This window comes from Vipera berus (genome assembly GCF_964194415.1).
Source record: "Vipera berus genome assembly, chromosome: 1".
Lineage (NCBI taxonomy): Eukaryota > Metazoa > Chordata > Lepidosauria > Squamata > Viperidae > Vipera > Vipera berus.
In genome coordinates, this window is record NC_138202.1 from 238921950 (window position 1) to 238942454 (window position 20505).

The window sequence follows — 20505 nt, forward strand, 5'->3', positions numbered from 1 at the left end:
GCTCTGCAATCCTTGTGGCTTGATTGTTCAGCAATTTTTTGGACTGAGCTGTGAAAGGGTTATGATGACCCCTGAAAATGAATATCCTATAATTTGGTAATTCTACTTCAGTGAAGAAAATTTCAGTTCTCCTCATTATACGTATAAGTGGTCTGTGATTACTCAGAACGTACTAAGCTTGCGACTCTCACAATATCCTTTGGGCTTATTTTGTTAGGAGCACTTATACGTAGACACAACAAAATTTGAAAGTATCAGTTTGATTTGTTTTTTATCTTGGGTGGGGAGAGAAAAAGATTGCACTTCTGTGTGCATTGGTCCTGGGTTTTGCAGGTGCTCACAGGTAGTCCCCAACTACAGTAATCACAGTTGAGTCTGGAACTTTGGTCAAAAGTTGTTATGGTTGTTTAACGGGTCACTGTGTGCCCAGATACAATTTTACAACCATTTTTATAATAGTCATAAAGCAAACCAGGTGGTCAAATCAAATCCAGCATATCTAATGGGTGTTTTTGCCAGAGAATGTTCTAAAATAGGTTCATTGGCCTGAAAGGCAGTAATTTAGCATGCTGTTTATGATCAAATAAACATCTGTCTATATCGAGTCATATTTTTAATGATTGTGACGTATACAAAATAGTTTTATATTGATGAATGCTACATTTCAATAAAATGTGTTTGACTTGCTTGTTTAGTCTCTACTAGTCCTTTGGATGCCCTAAAAATGTTCTAAATATATCTGTACATTTTAATTTAATTAAAATATTTTTTTTAAATGAGGTGAAACTTATTGATATTTTTATTCAGTTTCAGATTCAAGATTCCATGTCCCATACCCTTGTTCTGTTTGGGCAATGTAGCATATTGAGGCGCTCTACAATATCCCTGCTTTTCAGAGAAATCAGTCAATTTGCTAATAAATTGCAGCATGCAAATAAGGTACAATTCTGTGATTTTATGCTGTTATAAATTTTATAGATTTTTCTTTAAAACTATTATTCCGGAAGGTTTCTTTTTTTTAATAAGTATTCTGACTTTCATTTGTAGTTTATTAACCAGATTTCAATATATGTAGAGATGATCAGAAGGGATGCGGTGGCTCAGTGGGTTAGGACACTGAGCTTGTTGATCAGAAAGTCAGCAGTTTGGTGGGTCAAATCCTGAGTGCCGCATAACAGAGTGAGCGCCTGTTACTCGTCCCAGCTTCTGCCAACCTAGCAGTTCGAAAGCACGTAAAAATGCAAGTAGAAAAATAGGGACCACCACGGTGGGAAGGTAACAGCGTTCCGTGCGCCTTTGGTGTCTAGTCATGCCGGCCACATGACCACGGAGACGTCCTCGGACAAGCGCTGGCTCTTCAGCTTTGAAACGGAGATGAGCACCGGCCCCTAGAGTCGGAAACGACTAGCACGCATGTGCGGGGGAGCCTTTACCTTTACCTTTAGAGATGATTAATACAGCCAGTGGTGAAGTTCATCTAAATAAACCATTCTCACTAATGAACCTTGGGGAAACAGCCATGTACGCACATGCATCCAGAAACAACTGGGGAAAGCTTCATTGAATGCAGTGGCTACTTTAATGTTTCAAGACAGGCTGGTTTACTTAACATCAACCTGCTTTGTAAAGTGGCTGATTTGAATGCTTTATACAGGTTTACTATAGCGTTTAGATAATCAGATCATGTAGCTCAGTGCTTTTAAGATGAAGAAAGTAAAATATACCTAGAAACGAACGAAATGAAATGAAATGATTAGGTATTGTTAAGAATGATTGATTCCCAGAAAATGGAGCAAGTTCACTAAACTGTTTCTTAGAGTTTCTTAGAGTCTTTTACTACAGTTGGCAGTGGTATAAGAGATGAAAAGATAGTTCCTTTATCTTATTGTAAATAAGTCAGAATATACTTAGTTTTTATCCATTCTTGTAAGCATACCTCCATCTCCCATTCCTTCGTTGTGCTGCTGTAGCTTGTGGGAATAGAGTGCTGTCATAACATGCTCTTTGTAAAATGTTCTTCACATAGATGACATATAAATAATGCAGAAGAAAGCATGAATTGTCACCCGCAGAAATATACTAGGGGTACTGGAGATGTTCTGATGCACTGGAATCTGGGCTTTCAGCTGAATTCTATGACATTCCTTGTATTTTGTCTCAGCTGAGGCAGAGTAGTTCCTTGCTAACCAGGGCCTACATTGGCTGTGAGTCAACTCTAGAAATGGCAAGAAAATATTAAAAAATGTGACCTGCCAGTCAGCCTGGAGAATGATTTTAAAAAGAACCAGCGCTCTGCAGATTAGGAGTAGGTGCTTGCTGTTTTCTTTTATTGCACAACAAAACTGAGTGTGACAATCAGAAAACAAAAGTTTATTTTTTTCTTCAGCTGAATAAGCAATGACATTGATTTCATGAACATGAAATGATTTATTATAAGAAGCTTTAAGATAAAGTACATTTAGAGCATCTTTATCTGCATGTTGAGAGAGGCCCCATTTGTCTTTCTGTAAAAATAATTGGCAAGTCCCTGTAGTAACAATTGCATGACACTCCATTGTCTGATGAAAGAAGGTGAGAGATACCGTGGATTATTTTTTGAATCTCCTTAAACTATGCATTCTGGAAGAGAAAAAGGAGCCTCCAAACATTTTGGGAAGTGACGCCATTAGTTAACAAGTTGGTGCTTTTAAGAAAATTAATGCTGTGCGATTGTAATTGTTACTTAGCCAGCACAAATCTATCGATTCTGCACCAAAAATATTGTACTAGCAGGGTTCTGGGAAGAATTTTACAACTTAGAGCAAGCATGCCCAACCCGTGGCCCCCATGCAGCCCTCAACAGCTAGTCCTGTGGGCACACAAGGCCCCCCAAAATGAAGTTTGCTGTTTATATACATTAACTATATTATATATTTTATATGTGGCCCAAAACAATTCCTCTTCACTCAGTGTAGTTCAGGCAAGCCAAAAGATTGGACACGCCTGACCTAGAGACCTTCTGTGGTGATGCGGAAGATGATGAGCTACTGGGATCAGTTTTAGGAATGCTTATGGAAAGTCAGGAACTTTGATAAAGAATTCTGAATCCAATGCCAAGCAGAGAAACGGTGGCATCCAGAATAAGATGTCTGTCCAATATATTATTGACAGCAGATATGGATTATCATATTAAAAATCAGCACAGAACTGTAAAACAAACAGAAAAACATTAATAGAGTAAATCAGATCTGATATGCTCTGCCGAAGATGATTTAACCTGTGGAGAAACATACTTGTCAGCAGAAAGACTGGTGGTAGCCCTTGCTTCACATTTTCCTCTGGGCTGTCAAATAACAGGTGGCTGCAGAAGGTTTGAGTGAGTCCTGAGAATTCCCTGAAGCTGTGCTAAAAACACTCAAACATATCCTCACCATAGTATTGATTGTAGGACTCATTTGTTTTAGAGTTGTTCCACTGTGTAGCTATGTACCTCTCATGCTACAAAACAGAACAAAACAAAACAAAAAACCAAATTGAAGTACACTTCATTTATAATGTGTGGTCACTATGAGTCACCACTTCTATCAGATAAAATCAGGTAATTATATCCTGTGGATAACAACAGCTGTTAAAGCAGTTGCATTTACTATTCCACTCTTGCTCTGAGTAAAACATGTTTTTAACAAATGGAAGTTCTCTAGTTGCTTTACAGTTTTGATAATCCCATTCTTATGTGGAAGATGCAACTTAATTTTATATGATTTTTGGCATGAAATAGCAAAACACCGGGAAGCTTCTCTACGAAATACATGGCAGGTAATCCTTGACTTATGACCACAATTTAAGTCCAAAATTTCAATTGCTAAGCAAGACAGTTGTTAAGTGAATTTTACCCCATTCTGTGACCTTTCATGCCACAGTTAACTGAAACACTGCAGTTGTTAAGTGGATCATTAAGTGAATCCGAATTAATTAAGTGAACCTTGACTTTGCTTGTGGGTAGCTGTCTGGGAAGATTACAGTTGGTGATCACACGATCTCGGGACAGTGCAACTGTCCATAAATCTGTGCCAGTTGTCAAGTATCTGAATTTTGATCATGTGACCATGGGGATGCTGCAACAGTTGTGTGAAAACCAGTCATAAATATATTTTTCAATGCCATTATAATTTTGAACAGTCACTAAGCAAAGATTGTAGGTCAAGGACTACCTTTATACAAAGTGGAAATGCTGAAGGCCAATCAGGCTGTCAGTCTTTTTAGTTGAAATATGGGATCTCTTTGATATGCAGAAATCATACAAAATTCTCTGGAAAAGAATTTTATTTAGATGGAGGTAACTAAATGGAATGAAAACAACAAGGTATTATTGTTCCAGATTGTGAGAAACTGGCACCTATGGAATGGATAAGAATGTGTTTTAGAAATGGCAATATACATTTCAGACACAGCTGATCACTCCTCTATCATCCAAAAAGCAACCTAGAGTATTAAAATACGGTCCTAGGTGTTTTGTATTCAATAGAATGGCAGTCATTAGTTCATCTAAGCCCTATTTATATATGATAAATCCATATCCTTTATATTACGAATTCATCTGCAGGCCATCCTTGCTTAGGGACTGCCTCAATTCGTAGTTATGATGGTGAAAAATTAACTTGGTGACCAATGCATGTAATTTATGATCTTTGCAGCATCTCTGAATTACATGTTCAGCATTACAGTCAGTTAATATGCATTGTCCTGTGCTTGACCCATTTTTCCAGAGTGGAGTGATTACTTAAACCAGGGGTAGGCAACCTCGGCTCTTTTATGATTCATGGACTTCAACTCCCAGAATTCCTCAGTCAGCATAGTTGACTTAGGAATTCTGAGAGTTGAAGTCCATGAGTCATAAAAGAGCCGAGGTTGCCTACCCCTGACTTAAACTATATCTTCCTGAGCTTCTTCTGGCAGTAGAGCTCCTCTCTAAAAATGCTAACCTCAAATTAATAACCTCAACTCTGTGACCTTAATTAGCCTGCTGCTATCTGCTGCCTTAATATTGGGAAGTCCCTAATCATTGCCAGCTAGGCAAGCAGAGAGTGCTAGCATATTCCTTTCAATGTGTAGGAGGAGCTTGAGACATCAGCCTAGTAATACACATTTCACAACCCTCCCATCACTAATTATATTAACATATTTTAGGACTCTTTTTAAACATAAGTTACGCTATTCTGAGTGAGGCAAAGAGCAAGATTTTCTGTGGGCTTATATGATATGTAAAAAAGAAACAGCACAGTACTGGCCCTGGATCTTTCTCCCCATGGAAGTCAGCTAAACAACCAAATATAGGATAACTTTTTACATGAAAAGGTTCTAAATAAAACAAACCTCCCTCTTATTTCTAAGAAATTTGAAGTTTTAGAATGAGATTTGCAAACACAACTGGGGGAAAATAGCTGTTAGAGCTTTATCAGTCAGGGATGAGTTAGTAAGGGTGCCAAACCGCCAGCCTGTGGGCCAGTTGCATCATGGAGGCCGCACTCACCCCAGCTCTGGCAATGCAAAAAAAGTCACAATACATCACAACACGTCACATGACGTGGCAAGTTTGACACCCATGAGTTAGAGAGAAGCCAGGATTCCCTTACAGGGTGTTCTGACCTGAGTCACACAAATAGGAGCAGGTGCTAGTATGGTATGTTTATTGCACAACTGTATTGTGTCAAGCTGTTTCTCAAAGCAACCTGACAGCCCCTAACCTTTCTGTAGTCAGGCTGGTAAAGTTTGGGCCCAATTTCTCCAAGGACAACCTCCCACAATCCACGAGAGCACAATCCCAAGGACAAGATCCGATAGCCACAAGAGCAGGGTCTGCAATTCCACAAGGCGACAGCAGAGCCCAAAGTCCACAGCAGGGTCTGCAGTCCAAAAGGCAAGAACAAGGTCCAGCATCTACAAAGCAAGGTCCACAGTTCATGAAGTAAAAGAGAGTGCACTACAGAAGTAAATGGCTGTCTCCAACAAACTCACCTTTTCCTATATCTGGCTAAATCTCTCAAGCCCAGTGTTTTTCCTTTAGGAGGGGTGAGGCTGCTTCCTTGCAAGTAGTCTCACCAACCTTCTCTGTGCTTCTCTACACTCCACTCTTTGTGTCCACGGATTGGGTGGGAGTAGCAACTGTTCCTTTTCAGAGGTGGTCTTCTGTTGCTGCTCATCAATGCTAACCATCAACAGCTGATCCTCTCTTGCTTCTTCTAGTGCAGGTGGCTGACCATCCAGTTGATAGCTCCCCCTGATGCCAGATAGATCTAGGACAGGGGTAGGCAACCTCGGCTCTTTTATGACTCATGGACTTCAACTCCCAGAATTCCTGAGTCAGCTATGCTGACTCAGGAATTCTGGGAGTTGAAGTCCATGAGTCATAAAAGAGCCGAGGTTGCCTACCCCTGATCTAGGACTACATTTTCCTCAGCCCCTGGGTTCTGTGGATGTTCCTGGGGATTCATGTCAATCCCATCTGAGGGTTCCAGTTCCAGCTCACCTTTCTCCCTCCCTTGAACTGGCTTCCAACTGGCTTCCATTATTCAGGGGCTCATTGTATGTGATCATTGCAATTAAACAGTCCAACCATCAACCTCAGGGATATGGAAAATAAATTTGAAGATAAAAAGCAAAATCAGTTTAGAGAGGAACTCCCTTGGGATAATTCAAAGGAGTTTATGGCAGGTTAATCAGTTCCATCAAATATTAATGTGTTTTTTTAAGTATCACTTTATAATATTCTTTTCCTGCAGAAACCTGAGTTACATCAGAGCTGGGGTTGGATTGCTATTGGGTTAACTCAGTCCTGGCTATAACTAGCAAGACAGCAGAAAAACCCAAGGGCAGTATTGTGACTTGTTAGTATTGCCTTACAATTCAAATGTGGCCTATTTCCTCCTTTGAAATCATGGTTATTGGCCTCCATGCTTTCATCCAATCAAGCTGAAATCTTGCTTATCCTTCTAACACTATAAAGCAGGGGTGTCAAACTTTTGGCCCACGGGTCAGGTGCATCATGCGGAAGCTGCGCCCACCCCATTGCTGGCAATGGCAAAAGCGTCCCGATACGTTGCGCGATGTCACATGACGTCGTGAGCTTGACATGTCTGCTATAAAGCAAAGGAAGGCTGAAATAAAATTGCAAGTCATGTGGTTTTCACTTAACAATTGCCTCACTTAATCACTGAGGTGCCAATTCCAATTGTTACTAAACAAGGACTTCCAGTATATACTTCTGTATTTCCCCTTGGAGTGCTACCTTTTAGAATATGTCTGCACATACTGTTCATAATAGTAATATAATGCTCTATGCTAAGGCTAGTTGCCAGTTTCATTCCAGAGCCAAATGAAGATTTAGCTATTTATCCAAATTTTTCTGTCATTAGGAACCATAGTTAATTCTTACTTTTTTATATTGCATTATACTGTAGAATTCACAGCATTTGTTATTGTTGCAGGTTTATTTTGGCTTATTCTTGTTACTTGCCCAGAAATCCACAGAAATATAGTAAATTGTAAATACTTTAAGTAATAAAGTGAGTTCCTACATGAAATTCTACAGAAAACAGTGTAGTTTATTACATTCATAAGAATTAGAGCAAACACTAATTTTCTGGAGCTAAGACTTATCTGTCATATTCTTAGCAAAATCAATCTTTGTAAGTATATGGATTAAAACTATTTTATAATTTGCGCAACATGTTTTGCAGTTGAAACAATTTTAAAAAGATCTTGTTCAGAAATCAGTATTTTCAGTTCATCATCACATCAACATGGTAAGAGTTTGAGAGGGGTGAGTTGACTAGAAACAGTAAATGTCTCTAGATTTTTTCCAATTCAAATCAGTCAAGAAAAATTATACCACAGTTGAATATCCACAATTTAACAATATATTTATCATTGAATTATTCTTCTAGAGATGCAGAATTTACGAATTATTCTGGAATACGATGTTAACTTCTACAAAGAAACAAGTAGCAAAGTGATGATTAATAAATCACTTGCTGAAGAGTAAGGTTTTGTTGATGTCATTTTCGTTTTGTCCGTGGAGATCTAGAGTTATAGTACCACAAAAATCCATTTCTTTTTCATCCTTGGTTTTTACTTTACATTGTAAAGGTAATTGCCAGAAATGCTACAGAAAATAATTTCTAACTAAATCACATCTCAGAAATTCAACAGAACGTTTCCTTTGCTTTGGATAAATGGATTGTATTTCACATGTGTTTGATTTACTGGAAATAAAGGTCACATGGTATTATCAACTGGTTCACCTACTCGGGAAGCAAAAGAGATGTGCTAAACTATATGATATATATTTTTTACGTTAAGGCAAGTTTCCTTTGTAGTCTTTGGCAATATTCTAATCAACTGAAGAATAAAAAAAGGTGTAGCTTCGGGCTTGGGATGTTTGTCTTTCATTCTTGAATTATTCCATTATACTGCATAATATGTGTGGATAGCATAGTGAGCAAAAGATTCAAAAGTTTAATATCAACTTGGGAAAATGATTGGAAGGCTCAGTGATATGAAATGAGATTTTGTAATATGGAAGGGGGTGTTATTTTTAACATATATTTTGTATGAAGGGATCAGGTTTTTCTTAGTCTTGCAAGGTGTTGACATATCTGTCCACATACTCTTTAAAGCAGAGGTCACCAACCTTTCTTGGTTGGCGGACCGGAGGGAAAGGGAAGGGGAAGCATTTAATGCATGCACGCATGCGCGCGCATGGACTCATAAGGATGCACGTGATACAAACGGGACGGGGCTAGCGCTTGCATGATACTTGCTAGCTCTGTCCCATTCTTGTGCACAGCACCCTGTTTCTGCGCCCCAGGGCACAGCATCAGCCTGTTCTTGCGCACCAAGGTGCGGCAGCATCCCATTTTTGCACCCTTAGGCGTGGTGTTAGCTTGTTTTTGTGTGACGGCACAGTGTTGGTCCGTTTTTGCACCCTGCGACACGGCGATGTCCTAGTTTTGTGCCCCGAGGCATGGCATCAGCCCGTTTTTGCATCCTAAGGCACAGCGGCATCCAGTTTTTGTGCCCCGAAGTGCAGCAGTGGCCCATTTTGCACCACACTGGGAGGTGTCCCGTTTTTGTGCCCCATGGCCGTGGCACTAGCACAAGTGCTAGTGTGTGTGCGCTCGTGTGCACATTGGCCAGCCTGTCCCACGGCCTGGTGGCCAGCAGCCCATGGCCCACTACCGGGTTGAGGCCCACAGGTTGGGGACCCTTGCTTTAAAGTATTATGAATTTAAGAATTTAAGAAACTTGGGGCAGTTTATGCATATAAAGGTTGACATAGCATTGAAGTATAAGCAGGTGTTTCACTATATCGAATGCTGGAAGTACCACAAGGAAGATCCTGAATAATGTAACCAAAACTAAATCAAGACTACAATAAAGAACCAGTTATGAAGAGGTAGGCATAAATAACACAACATTGCTAGAAATAGGATGTTTGGAGCATCTGAGAAACATTTATTGTGCATTTATTAGTCAGCCACATGGAATGGACAAATGTGTTTTAAAAAAGATAGAGTCTCATAGCAAAGATGGGTCTCAGACATTATAGGTTTCTCAAATACAAGAGATGATCTAAAAACAAAAACGTGCATTCAACAAGTTCAAATTTGCTGACCAGCTCATGGGTCTGAAGGGAACCATTCAAGAGTTAAAGTGCCAGCATGGATGCAGCACAATTTAGTTAACAAGCTACAATGCACTGACACATTCCCAGGTGTGAGGGTATAAAAGAAACTGTTGAGGTTTCCATATTTGGATCTAATTGTCAATAAGAAAGCATTAATTTGGGTCAGCTAAATAATTATAGTGCTTCTGTTTCCTTCTTCCCAACAAAACATCTTGGGCACAGGTGTGAGCCTGAAAAAGGACCAATAATGTTTTAAGTATCAAATTATGAAAGGAAAATATATATATTTAACAGCCCTCTCTAGAATAGCATGCTGGTCTAATCTATCCATGTGTTATTTTTGGAAAACTGATTTAATTACCCTCCTTTTTTTCTGCAATAAAATTGAATTAAATAGCTGTCTGCCTACCCTAGTCACATGAGTTGGAAAGGTTGCAAGTAATTATCAGAGAGCACAGGCCATTGTCCTATATCAGGTTACAGAGAGAAATAAAACATTTATCATCTTCAACCATAGTTCTGATTTTGATATGTGCTAAGTATTTGGTATCCTCAATGAAATATGTTTCTATCACAATTCTGTACATCATTCTTTCTTAACTGGGGCTTCACAGAATCTAGAGTTCCATGAGAGATTGTGATTAAAAAACAATTATTTTTGGACTTCATGTACCGTTCACTACTAACTCTTGCAGTAGTGGGTGTCGTGGCCCAGGCGCAGGACTCAGGTTCAGAATATGAGCCTGAAGAAGCTGCAATAGCTGAGCCTGTGGAATGCCAGCTTCAGAAGAGACAAGGCCAGGAATCCCATGAGGCTAATTAACCATAGGCACCACTTTAGCAGCTGGAGAAATCAGATGAGAATGATGTAAGGCACAGGTGTCAAACTTGATTGCATCATGTGACATTGTGACGTATCATGACGTTTTTTTGCCTTTGCGGAGCCGGGGTGGGCATGGCCTGCACATGATGCATCCAGCCCAAGGGGCTCTAGTTTGACACCCCTGATGTAAGGCCTCCCATCCTGTTCCCTGATGAGTAGGGAGTAGAGGAGTGGGACTCTCGTCAAGGAAGTAAATATCTTGATTAATGACAGCTGGCTGCAGTCTTAGCTGCCAAAGCAGTTATGACCATGTTTTTGCTGGCTTTTGTGTGATGTTCCTATTTGTGAAAGAAACCTTGAACTTCTGATCTCTTGACTGCCTAACAACCCTGGATTGGCATTGGACGATTCTTGTGTTTGCTCTATTTCAAAGAAAACTCTGTGAGCAAGCTTCTGCTCTATTTACATGCTGTTTACATACTATTTGTTGTTGTTAGTTGCGAAGTTGTGTCCGACCCATCGCGACCCCATGGACAACGTTCCTCCAGGCCAGACATGTCAAACACAAGGCCCGGGGGCCAGATCCGGCCCGTGAAGTGGTTGCATGCGGCCCGCAAAGCCATCCTGGAAACAGTGAGGGAACGGCCCCCACTGCCTTGGCCCTGGCCCAGAGACCCTCCTCCTGCCAGAGACCCTCAGATCTGTCCCACTCCTGCCCAGGCCCCCATATGCACCCTTGATGCTAACGATGTAGAGCTGGCCACGCCCACCCAGTAGGCCATACACACTTTAGCCACACCCACCCAGTAGGCCATGCCCCCCCAGGCCACACCCACCTGGCCCCCTGAGGGCAACCGCAATGCTGATGCGGCCCTCAATGAAATTGAGTTTGACACCCCTGCTCCAGGCCTTCCTGTCCTCTACCATCTTCTGGAGTAAATACATACTATACTGCTGTTAACTTTTCAGCTTTGAAGTAAAACTGATACAGTAATCTTCAGAGTAGCATGTTTGATGGAAGTGTGAATTTTTACATACTCAGTCTTGGCTGCCGCCTTCTGCTTTGCCATTGAAAACATTGTAAAACATGGATTGTGTAACTTAGAAATGAATTATATTGTGAAATTTTCATATTTTTTAAAAAAATATAGATGTTCAGAGAAATTGAGAAAGGCTTACTTATAGACTATGTAGTTTCTCTCTTAATGGAGCCTGTGAGCTATAACAAATTTTCAACAGTTTCTTTGCAGAAACACTGCAACCTTATATGAATTGGTCACTGACTCTGATTTGTGACAAAGTTGTCATTTTTTATTTTATTCAGAAATAGGCTACAGGTATAGCAATGCTTGATGACCTCAATTGGACCAGGCAACTCCATCACAAAGAAGAGTGGTTGCTAAGTGGGAAATCACATGATAGTACTTTCCAGTTGGAAAGAAACAAGACTATTGAATTTCATACTTTTCAGCTTTTGTTGGAACCTAACCATTCCCCCTCCCTTTGCAAGGCTCAAATACTTGCTTACTATTTTGTACACATTGTACACATTGAAAACAATGTGATTGCATCAGCAGCCTAGGACTGGGAGCCATAGGCATACTACAGAACAGTTTACTCTCTTAAAATCTTTTTCTTCAATCTCTCTACTCTGCAAGGTAGGAGAGGAAAAAAAGTGATTCTTGTGCGTAATTTCATATCCCTGATGTTTTTCACAGCCAGCCCAACTGTGGTTATATTTTCAGTGTGGGGAAGAGCAAATAGCTTACTCTTTTGAAATCTCTTCTCCAATCTCCTTGTTAGGGGGGAGAAAAAGAGGAGACAAAAAACAGGTCAGGTACAAGACAATACCGTGTTTGCCCACAAATAAGGCCCAGTTTTATATACTGTATTGTTGTTAGTTGCAAAGTCGTGTCCGACCCATCGTGACCCTATGGACAACGTTCCTCCAGGCCTTCCTGTCCTCTATATCTTCTGGAGTCCATTTAAGCTCACGCCTACTGCTTCAGTGATTCCATCCAGCCATCTCATTGTCTGTCGTCCCCTTCTTCTCTTGCCCTCAACCTTTCCCAGCATTAGGCTCTTCTCCAGTGAGTCCTTCCTTCTCATTAGGTGGCCAAAGTATTTGATCCAATATATATACTGTATATATTGGATCAAAAAACCATTAAGGCTTATTTTTGGGGATGTCTTATTTTGCAGCCACCCGCCAACTCTGTCCCAATGTCTGGCTGCTCATGGCTGCAACTGGGCAAGAGGCCACAAGGTGCGCCGGTACCGCTGTTACGAGCAAAAGCAGAATCCCCCTGGGACAGCCTGGCCAGTGCCAGCTGTGTGCTATATAATCCTAAATGCCCAGACTGGAGAATCAGAGACAGGTACTGCGGAAGCAGTGGTATGGTGGAGTGTGCCACTCGTCTCTTGGCCTGCTTTAGCAGCCGCCATCCCTGTCTGGAGCCTCCGCCTCCTTACCAGCCCGAGGCTCTGGTCTGGGCGCTTAGGTTTAAATAGCCTACACCTGGTGCCATTGAGGCTGTCCTGGGGTGATTCTGCTGTTGTTGCTGCTGCTGCTGGGCCAGCCTGGGCTGCGTCCTACCACTGCTTCCTAAGCCAGCTGACACGCATAAAAATCCTGGGCAGTGGACAAGGGTGGAGCTTGGGAGGCAGCGGCACCCCATTTGCAAAAAGACAAAGCTTCCAGTCTCCCTCTGGGGAAAAAGTATTTGGGCGACTATGGGGCGCTTAGAAAATGAGTGATTTATTCCATTTTCAAGCACCTCATAGATGCCCAAACACTTTTTGCCTGGACGGAGAGATAACGGAGACTGGAAGCTTTGTCTGCTTGCAAATGGGGTGCTTGGAAACGGAGTCAAACACTCCGTTTCCAAGTGCCCCATTTGCAAGTAAGACGAAGCTTCTAGTCTCCCCCCGGGCGAAAAGTGAATGAAGCATCTGGATTGCCTGCCTCCCCCCCACCTCTGCCTTTGCACTTGGACTTACATGCACTGTGGCAAGGGGCCAGCGGGTTGCGGCTGCTGCCAGACACCGTTGGCTTCCGTGCACTCACCTCCTCTTGTGCTGGCCACACCCACCTGCCCAGGCTTATTTTGGGGCTAGGGCTTATATTAGGTGCACCCAAAAAAATCCGGCTAGGGCTTATTTTCTAGGTGGATCTTATTTTGGGGGAAACACGGTATGTACTGTCTGTAACGGCAATCAGGTGACTAAGGGACACTCTGAAGGTTGTAAATGAGTATAAATTGGCCATAAAGTTATTTTTTTTCAGCATTGTCTTTGAACGGTTGCTAAACTAATAATAAGAACTTCCTGTACTCTCATAATTTGTACAAGAACTTGGAACTGAAGACCTGCCTTGAGCAGCAGCTGTTTAAAAAGTTATTCCTCTTGGAATGCCTCCTAGATCAAAGCTTGTTTTGTCCATAAGGAATTATTTTTGCAGTGATATTTTTTAACGTGCATCTGTTAGGCAATTGCTTTGATAATATATTGCTAGAGATTGTGTTTTGCATGTATATAATTGTGAATTTCTTTGAAAGTCATGTGTTTAAAAGCAATATACAAATATATTTTATATGAATCTGAATCTAGTAAGTGAAATTGTGCACACATTTAACTGGGAAATATTAAAAAATCTATTGCACAATTCACTAGATTGAAATGGTGTGAACAGTCACTACTGACTGTCACCGTGAAGATGGAAGTAATGCAGTTCTCATGCAATGAGTTCTCTAGCATAGTCATTTATTTAACAATTCAAATAACGCAACATTTGAAGAGAAACTATTCATACAGGGAACATAATATATTAAACATAGCTCATATTAGGAATAACTAAGTAGAAAAGTTTATTAGAAAATTGGGTATGATAATGCAAATTACCTTTAAGTATAACATGCTGAAAAATTGATAGAATCAATAAGTGAATTGCTTACTGTTCTAACAAAAATCAGATATAGACTGTCAGTGTATCTTTGAACTTTGAACAATATTCTGTGAAATACTGCTAAGTAGACATGGTAGGATTATGCAATAAATCTAACTTACTCTGTAATATGAGCTTGAGTTATGAGTACCTTACTATATTTGGTTGTTAACATTGGTTTTGGATTTTAATGACTTGTATTTCACCAAATTCTTATTTGTGAGTACTCACTAAAGAAAAATGATAATTTGATATTTTTACATGCATCAGATCAGATAGGCTTTCTCTGGCAAATTCTTATTTTTTCCAGATTTTTTTCCTCTTTAAAATGCCACATAAAGACAAAATTTAGTATTAGTGGGAGGTGGATTTTTTCTTGCAGTAATATTGTTGAAAGACTATCTCTCAGCAATAAGAACAACAAAGATAATCCATTTCTTTAGTCCTCCCCTGTCATTTTTCATGGAATAAGTGTGCAATTCAAAAGAAAATGGGCTCCCAAAATATTAAACTTTGTCTCAAAGTCTAAGTCAAATTAATATATGTAATTACATTTTCCCTGAACAGAACTAATGAATATACATTTAATAAAAGATTCTGAATGTACAGTATATCTAAATAAATAATTAGTTATTTTATGGAAATCAGAATTAATATGCATAATGTTTAAATTTTATATAATTATGGTTTAAGCAACTTTGGGAAATGTGTATGTTTACATTAGAATCCAATGTGTGGTCAGTATAAATGGTATTTTAAAGTTTAAGTGGAATGCTGTATGTATGATAAACTATTGATCCTCTATTCTTCCACTCTGAATGTTATGGCTTATGGTTGAACAACTAAATTAAATTTGACTTGGTTTGACATTTATACTTCACCATTTCAATGAAAAAATGCAGCTCAAATATTAAGCTCTTGATAGAAGAAATAATGATGTTAAAATAAACTCTTTCATATCTATGAGTTTTAGCAAGCAAATAATCTTAACTTTGTATATATTCTTTTATATAGAATATATATATTCTTTTTATATTTTTTAAATTTGCTTGTATTGGTAATTTTAAACTATAAATCTATTATAAATTCTAAATCTAGACTTAAATGAAAGTATAAAATGATTTTTAAATATTCTTTTGCTTCATTCAAAATTAGGTAGACACTGTTCATTAAAAACACCTTATGAACAAGTCCCAGAGAAACAAGAGGATGCAAAAATAGACATAAATAGTCCTTTATAGTCTGTATAGATCTAAAAATGGCTTAGGATTGGTTATAGACCACAGTCTAAAGCTATGGTGTTTGGCTTTACAAATTATAAGTTCATGTAAGTTCATCAGGCAAACATAGCTGTTATATCTCTATTTTAAGAGTATCAAATAATTCTAGTTAAACTTTGAAAAGTCAATGAAGAAAAGGTAGATAAGTAAGAAACCAGAAATACTGAGACTTCCGGTTTGACATCGTGGCGTAATGGACGTAAGAAGACGGGGCTCCATCTTTCATGTTCAATTTCGCCCCACTGGTGAAAAAGAGGTGATAAAGAAGGAGGGGACCCTCATTGATCACGGAAGGGTGGTGGCCCTTCCGTTTGATCTGAGGAAGCCCTCCAAACCGGCGGGGGAAAGACTGGCTTCATTCGTGTAGCCAGTCAGAAGCTGCTGACAACCAAAGGAAATAAGCACTAACAAGCAACTTTTGAGCAACGTGGATGAAACTGGGTGAGACTCTATCCTCTCTTTATAACTTTAAGAATTTTTCCTGGAAAAAGCAAAACATCCTCCTCAATGAGAGAAGGAAAGGGAATTTCCACCCCATTCCCTCAGGAAAAAAAGCGGCGAACTAACTGCTTGGGGGAAATAGAAAATTATAAGATTGATTTGAAATCAATATAGATATTATACCTTTGAAATTTGGGGACTAAAAGTCCTTTTGAGACTTTTTTTAGAAAAGAGACTTGAAAAGCTTGCAATATAAGTTTAAAGCTGGAAGAAGGCGTTAACGACATCTAGTGGCAAAAGACGCCACTAGAATTTATTATGCTTAAAGGAAATTTGGCCTGAAGCCCAGACTTGGATAAGACTGGGTGTCCTTGGAAACTTTCATTTTTGAAGACTGCAGCTGGAGAAGGAAAAAAAAAACTCTTGGGCTGCTTATCTGCATGGCAGAGACGATAAACTATTTTGAAATTGGCCTGCTTGGATTATCAATATAAATACTATTTTAGAGCTGTGTCGTGGAACTATTCCCTGTAGAAGAAACAAGCATGACTGATCGAGATGATGGGACACTTTGGATTATAAACTTTTGATTGATGAATAACTTAACTGTTTCTTTTCTCACTGGACAGAAAGGATATGTTTTTCATTGTACAGAAAAACCTGGACTTTGCTTATATTTGTTTAAGGGAAGCCTAAGGATAGACTGATAGGCTGGCTGGATAATTTGGAGTTCAAATGACAATTGACTGAAACTTTTTAAATCTCAAAATAGATTGGACTATAAAGACCACATGCAAAAACAAAATGGATGTTCCACACTTAGTTTTAAATCGTAAAAAAAACCATCTCTAACATTTGTCTCCAAAACTCCCAGCTTCACATAACAACAAGAAAACATTGATGAATCTCAGGAAGAAATTCTTTCTATGTTGAAATCAATACAAGAGACAATTGTCTTAGCTCATGATGAGACTAAAAATAACACAAAGGAGATAAAAGAACAACTTTCTAATCTAAACTTACAAATTCAGAAAATGATTACAAAGAAGGAACCAGTAATGGAGAAAATAGAAGGAAAATTAGAGGAAGCAGATCCAAAGATGGAGGACCCAAAGGAAGGAATTAACAGACAGACTCAAACAAAGGAAGAATTAGAAGATGCAGTGATAATACCAGAAATAGAAAAGATATCTTACTTGTCAAGATCTCAGAACACATTTGAGGATAAGGAAGAAGAGCTGATTGAACGGAAGATAAACCAGTCAGGAGAATTGTGGAAAATTGGAGAAGGAGGGAGGCTGTTTAATGAATATAAATGGGTTAAGTGTTTTTCCAAAAATACTTTAATCAAATTGTCTTTCTTACTTCAAACAATATACACAAAAATAGGGGAAGAACTACTTGAGGACTGAAATGCATTGATTTGGAAAGTTAGTTGGCAAAGGAAGAAAGCCAGAGTAAGACTGAAGAAAATAGAGGTTTTGACCCATTAGATAGGACATTATATTATTACATAAATGTTTGAACATGGCTAAGAGAATAGATAATTGTTAGAAATAAAAAGTATTACTATAACTAGAAAGATAGGAAATACAGCTAGAATACTATATTTTAGTATAAGAAGGGAAATATGAAAATGCCAAGAGGGTCTGAATAAGGGAAACGTTTGGTCACCCAAATATAATTTACTATGAGAAAACTATAAGCAATAGAGACGGGATATTATATTGTTAAATAGATGTTTGAATATGGTTAAGAAAATAGATAACTGTTAGAAATAAAAGTATTATTATAACTAGAAGGATAGGATTTCTAACTAGAATATTATATTTTGTTATGAATTGGGAAATATGAAAATTCTAAAAGGGTTTGAATAAGGGAAGCTTTTGGTTACCCAAATATAATATATTATAAGAAAATTATAAGCAATAGAAATATTTTAAACATTGATGTGAAATTAAAATTTAAAAAGAAAAGCAGGAAACACAGGAACAAACAGATTTTAAGTGTAAATGGAATTGCGATATGTTTAGGCTAGAAAAGATATTATAAACTGACATTATTGATATTATGTATAATACCAGAAAAATGTGATGAAGATGTCTACTGTATATTTGATTGTATATGTATTAACAGTAACAAGAATTGTATTTGCCCAGTGTGGAAAAATGTATACCAACAGAAGAAGAGAGAACCAAAGAAGCAGGTCCTCTAACTGAGATAGTTAATATGCACACTGAATTACCAATGGACCCAGACAACACGTTGTTTATTAAGTATTTATGATTGTAAAATTAGAAAATTAATAAAATGCCTTTTTTAAAAAAAGAAACTGGAAGTACTGTAAATGCCAGTAACCTGCAAAAATGTTCCAAATTGTAGTCGTTCTAACCATGGGACACTGAAAATGGCCGTAAAGGTGAACCAATTACCAAGAAACCAAAATGCAATCACATGACCATGGGATATGTGTGCAGCCATTATAACTCTGAAAATGGGTCATAAGTAGCTTTGAGGAGTCTGTCATAATTTTGAAAGGTTTATTTATTTATTTATTTATTTGTTTGTTTGTTTTTATATACCGCCCTTCTCCCGAAGGACTCGGGGCGGTGTACAGAGCAAGGTAAGTATACAGTAAAACAATAGTAAAACAAATGAAACCCCAAAATCTATCAGGCCAGGCCGGCTTGCTGGAATAGGTAGGTTTTTAAGTCACGCCGGAAGGTGCAAAGGTCGGGGGCCATCCGGATTTCGGCAGGCAAGCCGTTCCAAAGGGTTGGTGCACCCACCGAGAATGCTCTCCCCCTGGGGGCCACCAGCCGGCATTCTCTGACCGGTGGCACCCTGAGGAGGCCCTCTCTGTGGGAGCGCACAGGACGGAGGGGTGTTGACGCTGGCAGTAGGTGCTCCCGTAGGTAATCCGGACCCATGCTATGTAGGGCTTTGTATGTCATCACTAGCACCTTGAATTTCACTCGGAAGGCAACTGGAAGCCAGTGCAGCTCACGGAGCAGAGGTGTAATATGGGAGTATCGGGAAGCCCCCAAAAGTGTTCGTGCAGCTGCACTCTGTACCAGCTGAAGCTTCCGAGTGGCTCTCAAGGGCAGCCCCATGTAAAGAGCGTTGCAGTAGTCAAGGCGGGAGGTCACAAGTGCATGGTTGTTAAGCAATTGGACATAAGGCAACGACTACCTCTAATATATCTTTTGCAGTATGTATAGCCTGCCCAAATCCATAAGGACTCTAATTTAAAATAAGTTTTAAAAGTATGGATAATAAAGAATAATAAAAATGACTATACCCAATGTGTCCTTCAGGATCAAATGGCCACTGGGATCGTGCTGCTTTGTTTTTAGAATCCTGTATTTGTACAGTAGGGGATTCTCTTTACTTCCAAGGGGAAAATGTTGCATAAAATGGAAGCTACCAGCAGGAGAGAACCATAGCCAGGCAATCTCAAGTGTATTGGAACTAAATGGGCAGGTTTAATTTTAACAAGTTGTTAGCTGATGTATCCCAGTGCTGTACTGTAAATATGATGTTCAACAGTTTGAATTAGAAATTTTAAAGGAAACTAAAGCTGAATCTAGTTAAATGCAGATCTTGGACTTCAGAAAAGCAGATTTTAATAAACTAAGAGAAATAATAAATGGAATTTGGGAAGAAACTAATGAGAAAAGAAGCTTAAGACTAATTTTCCTTTAAAAAGATACAATAAAAGCATAATTGCAGGTATCTAAATGAGAAAAAATGGAGGACAGCAGAAGAAGCCAGTGTACATGCATAAAATGTTTCTTAAAGATCTGAAAACAAAAGTAGACATACACAGAAGATGAAAAGAAAGTCAAGTCACCAAAGAAGTAGCCTGAAACTGTAGAGAGCAGGTCTAGAAAGTTAATGTTCCAAATGATGTGAGGGTAATGAAAGAAAGGTAAAACTTCTTTAGGTAAGTTCAAAATAAATGGAGCAAGAAGAAAATATATTAGCTCCTCAGCTAAGAGAGAAAAATACTAACAAAGAAAAGGCAAATCTACCTAACCTCTACTTTGCCTCAGTCTTCTTCAACATTATAGTTTACGGTCTATCAGACAACTATAAATAGCAACAATGTTCCAGAATGAAAATTTGGCATGTATGCAATATACCCGTTTCAGTGAATGAGTTGAAATCTTCATGGCCACATAAAATGCAAGATAGAGTACTGAAGGAACAAGCAAGCTCTGATCAAATTTTAATGCATTTTCTTTGAGAAAATCCTGGAGAATTGGCAGCATGCTCTGTAAATGGAAGAAAAGAGTATCATCCCTTTGTTCAAAAGTTTATATTGTCAAGACTATGGTTTTTCCAGTATATG

The 20505-nt window shown here is 38.9% G+C and overlaps 1 protein-coding gene across 1 annotated transcript in view; it reads left to right on the forward strand.

The window, feature by feature from the left end:
- Positions 1 to 20505, forward strand: part of MEI4 (meiotic double-stranded break formation protein 4) — a gene marked incomplete at both ends in the record, with an annotated part of 49480 nt that overhangs the window by 24859 nt on the left and 4116 nt on the right. The window contains one exon of the mRNA XM_081346477.1: positions 808 to 939. Within this exon, the coding sequence (XP_081202603.1) occupies positions 808 to 939 (132 nt within the window). The remainder of the gene's footprint in view (positions 1 to 807; positions 940 to 20505) is intronic.